Raw genomic sequence first — 8,851 nt, forward strand, 5'->3', positions numbered from 1 at the left:
ATAAGAGATTCTCCATGCTTTTACCCACTTGTATATCACTAAATAGGTTAGACCAAACACATTGAGATGATGGGACAGTAACATAACTGAGAGTATTCCTCATATTTTTCTGAGAGCGCTTCTCTTTCAGGATATTAGTTTCACCTATATAAATACTTCCCACCCAATCTTCAAAATGATTGCAGCCCCAGAGTTTCCTAACAGTAACAGGAAACCTTCTGTATCATCGAAAACAATGGCATGCTCCTTTGGTTTTAGTGGTTTTTTGAATTTAATAAATAACCATCTCGATGAAGTAATTGGCAAGCTGTCAGTATGTGAACAGTCACTTCTTGCTGTCATCACACCTGTAGCAGCCAGTTGCTTCTCCCTCAGAAGATGCTGATTGATTCAGCCTCAGTCCAATATCTTAGAGTCTGGAAAGATGGAGTCATTCTGCTGCCTCACAAGGTCCTGAAATCTGAATCTGTTGAAAACTTACAAATCTACAATTACACATTTTCATCAACTGAGTGTTGAACGAAAACTGTAGTTCCTTTTTATTTGAAGAGTCAGAGTTGAAGCTGTTTGGTCCATCGTTCAGTTCAAATGAATCACCATGACAACCGCCAGTCTTTCTGTCAGAGCACTGCAGGTCATCTGAACATGCAAAAAGTCACAATTGCCTGAAGGCAAATACACAGTTCAAATTCATATGTTTATAAGTATAATGTGGTGTAGCTGCTCCTGAACGTGTGTCTCTTGTTCAGGGTGAGGACTGTCTGGGAACTCCAGTTAAACTACAGAAGACAGAAGATCCTGAGTCGGCGTAGCTCATCCTCCCAAAAAAAAAACCCAACGCACTCATTCACACACATCTCAACTGGTTCAGCTGTTTCCCTGCACAGCCCATCATGTTACCCAGAATGCCTCTGTTCCAGGCACCAGCTACTTGATCTTCTCAAGGCGACACCTCACGGTGCTGTGCGTGTGTCTGAGCTGGTTGTTGTTAGTTCAGCACTGTAACATGTTATGTTTTCTTTCATCCTTGTGCTTCTTGACCCACATGCTGGGTCCTTTTCCAGATTATTAATCTGCTCAGGGAGTCTTTTTCCAGCTGCATGTTAATCTGATCTGTGGCCTGCTGCAGCAGGCATCCAGGTTCTGATGTTCAAACTTACCTGACTGTAAGATACATAGAAACAGACTGAAGTCCAGGGAGATAGGCAAACCAAGGTATTTTCCTTTTAATTATTCATATGGACAAGAATTAGTTGTGAACACTGAAGAGCACTTCTTCAGTGATATTGGGCTGTTATTTGTTTTTACATGGGTTGGTTTTTAATACTAATGTTACTGTGTGTTTCTTATTGCTGTTTGCTTCATGGTGAAGACTTTCAAATAAAAAAAACTTGAATCTTGAGTCTTGTCTTTGGGTTGTTTCTGCTGCTGCTGCTGCTGCTGTGGGTCAGCTGTATTCAGGCTTAAGTGGCAACACAACCCACCAGTTCTCCATGTATACTGTTAAGTTTATCACCAGTCCTGTAAGAGCAGAAAACTAACCTTTGACCTCTGTACTAGCTGCTGGATCGACTATAATTAAAGTGGATGAATGAGACTCTATAGAGAACGTGGACGTTGGTTGTTGTGAGTCTTTGTGTTGTCAAACTGATCAACATGTTTTCTGAATAATTTTCACTTTGTTTATTTGCATGTTTTCTTCAGTTGAAGTGATCTATGATCAGCTGTGATCCATGTCACCAGTAAGTCAGTATAGCCTGTACTAAAATGACTTCCGGTCAAAAAAAAAAAACTTGCTGGTTGAATAAAAGTAACTTTAAGTCAAAATTTGCCAAGGGTATGAATAATTTCGGGCTTGACTTTGTGTGTGTGTGTATGTGTGTGTTTTATATATATATATATATATATATATATATATATATATATAATGTAATCATAGTTAGCTAATAATGTAATCATAGTTAGCTAATATATAATTATAGGACGACCTGACTGACCCCGTCTATATACAGATACAACCCCCATCTGTTCTTTCACTTTGCTCCACCCCTGGTTGGAAATCAGTTTCTCTGAAATCACATGACCACACACACACGATTTTCAGAACCAAGAAATTTGGGTGAAAATATGTAATTATAAAAAAATAAAAATAGAAGTATAAATACTGTTGTTTTAAAATGAAATTATCTTTCAAAACATTGAAAAATGAAACTCCCCTTTTCCTGATATTTAGGTATCAGGTGATGAGCCAATGATAGGAATGTGTATGTTGCTGATAGCCAGACCACTTGTTTGCTCTGGTTAGCTGATTAGCAACAGGAAGAATTAGGGGAAAAGTCAGACACACATGGTTAATTGACAAGTGATCTCTCCTCTGAGCTTCCCCTGTTTTCAGGTCAGTCCTGAATATTGCATCGTCATCATTGAAATAAATTTAAAAACATTATTAAATATAAAAAGTGCTCTGAGAAAGCATTTTTTGACCTCCATATTGTTATGGCATCGGATGTGGACCACCAACATTTTTGAGAGTTGCAAGTGGGCCATGAAAAAGGTTGTTTGTCTGTTTGTGAGAGAAGGATCCTTTGTGTCCTGTCACTGTGATGGTGGGAAGAGGAGGACAGGCCGCATCTTTGGGTCCATAACTCTAGGGTTAGATTTAATATTAGATTTAATTTGCCCTGCTATAGTTTCATGTATATAACCACCAGTTATGTTATATAATTATAGTTACATATTTCATGTACAGTATAACACACACACACACACACACACACACACACCCCATCCCGCTCCAATAGGATGACCTGACTGACCCGGTTACATATAAGCACCCTCCTGTTCTTTCTCTTTCACTTTGCTCAACCACTGCTTGGAAATCGACATAGTTTCTCTGAAATCACATGACCATACACACACACTTTAACTAGGCTCCACATTTCCTTGCTTGGACACACCCTTCCCCTGAGTAAACTTGAAATAGTGGAACTGTGACTGCAGAAGGACAGAGGACAGCACGGAGCGTTCTTCAACAGGTTGGTTTCAGACATATCTACAACATCTGTGATCTATGTGACCACTACATCAGTATAGCCTATACTAAAGTGAATAATGCATGTGAGCTCTTTTCATTCATTGTTTTTATCGTACATTTAATTATGGCCCAACACTGAAGGTGCTGGGACCTATTGTTTTTGGAGAGATCATTAATGTTTTTAGTAGGGCCCAAGCACTGGGTGGTGCAAGGACTCTACTGCAAGTACTGTTTATTAATCCAGCGCATTATCTTTTTTTTTGTTGCAAGTCTGCAAATCTTTTAGGAGCGGCGTTACATTTCACCTACATGTACAGAATGAGTAGACACACCAGTTAGACTATTGACTCCTAGCAGGTCAACCAGATCCACCTGGAACTTGGTCAGAAAATCATTAACATCGCCGATTGCCGATGGGTGCGAAGACCCTCCTCATATTTCTATATGTATTATTACTATTCTGCTGGAAAAACGCATTATCGAGGCGCTTAGGACAGTTGAAAAATGCAAAGTTGTGCAGTGACTGGGCTTGGACGTGGCCAGCAGGCTCTATAGCCAACAGGGTAAAGAGCACATTTCTAGTTAACAGTACCATCATAACTAAATACTACAGTCTATACATAAATGTCATTTCACTAAATCCCCTCCTATTGTGTAAAGCACTAAAAAATTAATTTTCTCTAGTTAACAATTGTACAGAAATGTCAAAAGGGCCTATGACCGGAAACTATAACCGTATGTCTGAATCAGAGGTGGCTGCTGGTCCTATAAGGAGGGGAAGCTCATTTTCGGCCTACATCATAAAATGTGTCCGTTTATTTATATGTAAATTCGCAGAGTGACAGAAGAGAGTCGCTAGTCAGTTTTAACAAAGACAAAGTCGCTGAGGATCAGTAACGTCTCCAGATCAACTCCGAACAACGGAATGAAAAACTTGAAAACGGCTCCGGTGGATGCTTTTACTTCAAGATCGTTGATTCGCTCATTTCGCTGTCAATCAAAAAGGGACTCAGCCTCAGACAGATCATCCAATCATCATGCAGAAGCCGAGCGTCCGGGCCCGCCCACTGTCCCATAGACCCCCAGAGACGCTGAGCGTCCGATGGGCGGGACAAAGCCCAGCATTTAGTGTCAGTGCAGTCAGACTCTCTCTGCACTGCAATTATCTTTTCTTAAGTCCTCATGAATCCTCCTTCACATCTTCCCTTGACCTCATGAGGTCGCTACTTTGCGATGTGCAAAGTAGCGATAGCAAACGATCGCGCAAATGTGCCTTTTTTTTTTCTTCTTTTTTTTGGCGAGCGCCCGCTCCACCCGAGGCTGCCCATGTCGCCCGTATCTAAATCCGCCATTGAGCATGACACAAAGAGATAATGGTGCGACAAGTAATCACAACACAAGCAAACAGACGCGCAGCACGTAGCACAGACGACCGAGGAAGCGTTTCCAGCGGACACAAGAAGTGATACACCCAGCTGGGACGCACTTGTAGGTTTCTTGTATTTTACTTGTAGTTCTATGAGTTGCTTTTAGTTTACACATGATTAATGATTCTATCCCTCAGGACCCCCTCTCTGCAGCACAGCAGCCTGTTCAACTTTAACCCAGTAGATAACAGGAAGATCTTAGTAAACATCTCAAATTCCTGCAGTTTGCAGCAATTCAGTTAGTGGCATCTTATCTACACTAACATTATGCATGTTTGGTGCATGTTCTCTAGCGCCACGTAGTGGACACCGGAAGCGATACAAAATGTGCGTGACATCATGTCCACTGCCACACACCCCATGCCAGAAACATTTTACTCGGTTGTGTTGGTTTGCGTTGCGTTGCATCTAATGGTTGCAAAAGTGCACAGCGGCGTAAACCAGCATCTCGCCAGCATCTCGCCAGCATCTCGCCAGCACCACTGATGTGCCAGATAGAGCAACGGCTCAATCAGTACTGTTTACAGCTTTAACTTCCATGGTAATTGCTATTGGGGCATATTGGAAAAAGAAGACCCAGAGTCAAACTTGTCTTTATGGAAAAGAACCAGGATCCTCTCCACTAATAAAGATAGCACACCACTATTTCCATATGATATTTTATTCTATAATTGTCTGGAGAGCTAAATAAGGATCAAATAAACCATTACCAATTTGTAATTTTTAAAGTTTTTGTTTTCATCTTGCAGTTGTCAAGTATCCGGCTTTGACTTTGCAGTGTTCATGCATCGAGCCATGTCTTGTAGGTATGTATTAGAATGGAGTTCACTGTATTGAAACTGCATGCTGCCTTATCCTACTGGTCACTTCTGCAGTACATCAGTGTGAGGCATGCTGACGTATGTTCAATTACAGTTTGATTATACACTATCAAACTCTAGTTATACACTATCAGTACTCATTTCTATTGATTTAGGCCTAATGAATAGAAATTGTGAGTGTAAGTGATGTTTGGCACCAATCCGGCTCCTCTCAGATCATCTGAGGTCCGTCTGTTCAGCTTCTAGGCTTTAACCCTTTCCTCTCTGCACTCACAGATCTGTAGGGCAGCAGCAATGTCAGTTGAGGGAACTGGTCCAGGCTGTGCTTCAGCCGCTGAAGAAAGGACTCTGTTCCTTCAACAATGTTTCAGAGATGCTCCTCAGTGTAAATGGAGACATGGTTCTTCCTGGATCCAAGCAATTCCGTGATATCAGACAACAGATTGAGAACATGAAGCAGCAGATGCAGGCATCAGAGGAGGTAGCCAAAACAGAGCTTCAACGCCTGGATTGGGAGACTGAGCATCTCACTGCAATGCAGAGTGATTTAGCAAGGCAGAAAAAGAAGAAAGAGGGTGAGTTACAGAACTTGAAAACAAAGCTGGAGTCACACAGATCCTCTCTAGCGAGTTACCGTGAAGCTCTGGAGACAGAGAAGAGAAACCTGGTGTCAGCAGAAGACACCCTTTCCAGCATGAGGCGGAGGAGAGACGAGGCAGAGACAATGAGGAATGTTGGGATTGGTTTAATGTTCATACCATTTGTGGGATGGATTCCTGGTAAGTAATCACAGCAGGTTATAACCATTCAAGTTATTTTAAACATAGTTATATAGTAAAGTGATTATATCGCTGACTAAAATAAATAGGAGACTGATGATCACTGAAGAAATGAAGATTTTTTGGACAGTTCACACTAACAACATGTTTTTCATTATTTATCTATTTTAATCTCAGGGGCAACCTTGGCTATTATTGGGGAATCAGAGATGAACGAGGCCTCTGATGCTGTCCGCACAGCTAAACGGGAGGTAAACAGCTGTGAATCTCAGGTCGAATCATACTCCGACAAAGTGTCTAAATATGAATCCCAGATCTCTCAAGCTCAGCGTGACATTAAAGAGACTGACAATAAGATTCATGAGACGGATGCCAAACTGCGGGACATGTCTGTGCAGCGGCAGGTTGTTGCTGATTTTCAGAATAAAATGAGAAGAGCTGTCCATCAGCTGGGGAAGCTGAGTGGGGTGGGGAGTGTGGCAGAGCTGCAGACCCGACACCAGATCCTGCTGGCGCCTGTGATTAGGGTGATGGAGGAGATGACAACAGCACTGTCTCAGATCACTGGAGATGAGCTGCTGCACACACAAGGCATCAAGACACTGATTTGGGACATGAAGAGGAACCATAACAAACTAAAAGAACTTCCTGGCACCAGTGAGACTTTAAATGATTATTACTGATTTGCAAGATTTTTTTTTTTCTCCAATAGTCAAAATTGATGTTTGTTGTAACCATGAATGAATTACACAAAAAACCTTTCACCTCACAAATATTTCAATTTATCCACATACATTTGTAGATTGTTATTGGCACCCTTGCACAATAAAGTACTTTAAATTGAGTTCTCCAGTTTTTTTTATTTCACTTATAATAGTTCACAAGTGTTTTAGTCCTTTGCACGGAGCAATCTATGTTTCTCTGTGAAAGCCAGATTCAGGTGCCAGCTGTGTCACGGTGGTTATAGTCAGGGACTCAAGTAGCAGCCATGAGTTGAACCCCCAACACATGCATCCTAGGTGAAAAACCCCATCGTACCTCTTCATTGGAGTAACACACATCATATACAGTACCACTCAAAGGTTTGGACACACCCATCCATTCATAGGTTTTTCTGCATTTTGATACTGAAGACATCTGAACTATGAAATAACACATAAGGAAGTATGTAAAGAAAAAGGTGTTTGTTCACTTATCAAAAACTGTGGACTCCAAATGATGCATTTTCATTAAATGACCACCAGATGGGAGCATAGAAACAGGAAGAAAAGACACTAAACCTGCAACACAACTAAAGCCTTGGACACACAGTGCATCCAAAGGCAGCTGCAGACTTTTCTCTGGTTGTGTGGACACACATGTGGTTCCATCCACAATACAGTCGGGGTCTGCGTTGGCATTCCTGTCTACTAGTCTACTAGTGAATTAAATGCAGAGCTGAGGCTGTGGCTGTCAACATCTATATGTATGCTGACATCATCCATTATAATGACTTTATCTGTACTAAGAACTAAGTCAGATAAAAGTAGCAGGTGTTGATTCATTCAGACTAGCATATTCTTCCTGCTGCAACCAGCTAGTGGGAACTGCTGAGGGTAGACGAGGAGCGACAGAGGGAGCTACACTAATACTAAAGGAGGCAGAGGAGTAGATAAACACCAGGCACACCAAGCAAGGGAGAACAGGGGAGTGAGAGGGAGAGACAGAAGCCATCACTTGCTGCTAAGCTACAGTAACTAGCAGATCTGAAGCATGTCATCAGCTTTGGATTAGCTATAAGTGTGTGGACAGAACTAGTGTGTACATGTTTAAATGTACAACAGGTAATTAGCCACTGTAATGAAGTAATAGAAATAGTTAAAATAACTAAATCAAAACAGAGCAGCAAAACACACTAAAAACAACAACCGGAGGGAACATGATAACATGTCAGAGGGCAGCTGTGGATCTGGAGGTACAGCAGGTCATTCACTGATTAGAAGATCAGTGGTTCGATCCCTGGCTCCTCCAGGCTGCATGTTGAAGTCATGAACCCCATGTTGCCCCTGATGGCTGTTCCATCAGAGTATGACTGTGATGTGTGAATGGTTGAATGTGAGTGGTCAGTAAGACTAGAAAAGTGCTGTATAAGTGCAAGTCCATCCATTTACCACATCAGGACGTCACACATTCCAGTTGGTGAATGAAATGCAACACAGCTTTGTTTGTCGACCGCTTTAAAAATCAAGCACTGGAAAAAGACAAATGCAAAAGGAGAAAATAGAATGCACATCCACATAATGAGAATAGCAGAATGGGGCCAGGACATATGGTTGACTTTATTGTTTCAAAGAGGAATCATATAAATGTGTGTAAGGCCAGATCTTCTTCTCTCATCTGTACAGTCTGCGGCCACAAATTTTGGGCTGCACACGGACCTCTGCACAGGGAGTCACATAGAACCTCACGGACATGGGCAGATGATGACATTACATAAGGACATAGATGAATTGGCCTTTATGTGACACTGTTAAGTCCCTGATGGTTACACACTGGGGGCTGCTGTTCATAATTATTATAATTTATTATGCTTTGCTTTGTTTTCTTTCCTTCTGTTTTCCAGTGTTAAAGCTATACATATAGCAATGAATTTACATAACACATTCTTTGAAAACAAACCTGGAACAACTCATACAGCCATGAGAGCACTGTTTTGTTCTGTGTTTGAGTTGATGAATAATTGATAGAGAAACTGGCCTGGATCCTGACTTTACTGACCCTTGATCCAGTTACATCATGGCTCTGGAACAT

General features: G+C 41.5%; 2 protein-coding genes across 4 annotated transcripts in view; both read left to right on the plus strand.

Annotated features, from left to right (window-relative positions):
* The window catches only part of LOC111663598 (histone RNA hairpin-binding protein-like), a 7,412-nt gene extending 6,010 nt beyond the window's left edge, over positions 1-1,402 (plus strand). Inside the window, exon 6 of the mRNA XM_087177035.1 lies at positions 750-1,402. Within this exon, the coding sequence (XP_087033161.1) occupies positions 750-812 (63 nt within the window). The 3' untranslated portion in view covers positions 813-1,402. The remainder of the gene's footprint in view (positions 1-749) is intronic.
* A 1,515-nt stretch (positions 1,403-2,917) lies between these two features.
* On the plus strand, positions 2,918-6,905 carry LOC111663570 (uncharacterized). 3 transcript variants are annotated; one of them, XM_023417802.2, is made up of 4 exons: positions 2,918-3,035; positions 5,211-5,267; positions 5,559-6,061; positions 6,239-6,905. In XM_023417802.2, the coding sequence occupies exons 2-4, from the start codon at positions 5,245-5,247 to the stop codon at positions 6,742-6,744; spliced, it is 1,032 nt and encodes a 343-aa protein (XP_023273570.1). In that variant the 5' UTR covers positions 2,918-3,035; positions 5,211-5,244; the 3' UTR covers positions 6,745-6,905. The 3 variants fall into 3 exon arrangements, with proteins under 3 accessions (XP_023273570.1, XP_023273572.1, XP_023273571.1); XM_023417804.2 differs by lacking the exon at positions 2,918-3,035 and adding an exon at positions 3,067-5,002; XM_023417803.2 differs by lacking the exon at positions 2,918-3,035 and adding an exon at positions 3,067-4,522.
* The last annotated feature ends 1,946 nt before the right edge of the window (positions 6,906-8,851 follow it).

The sequence above is a fragment of the Seriola lalandi genome, unplaced genomic scaffold (assembly GCF_002814215.2).
Source record: "Seriola lalandi dorsalis isolate HSWRI2012SDOR001 ecotype SW California unplaced genomic scaffold, Sedor1 jcf7180002054578, whole genome shotgun sequence".
Lineage (NCBI taxonomy): Eukaryota > Metazoa > Chordata > Actinopteri > Carangiformes > Carangidae > Seriola > Seriola lalandi.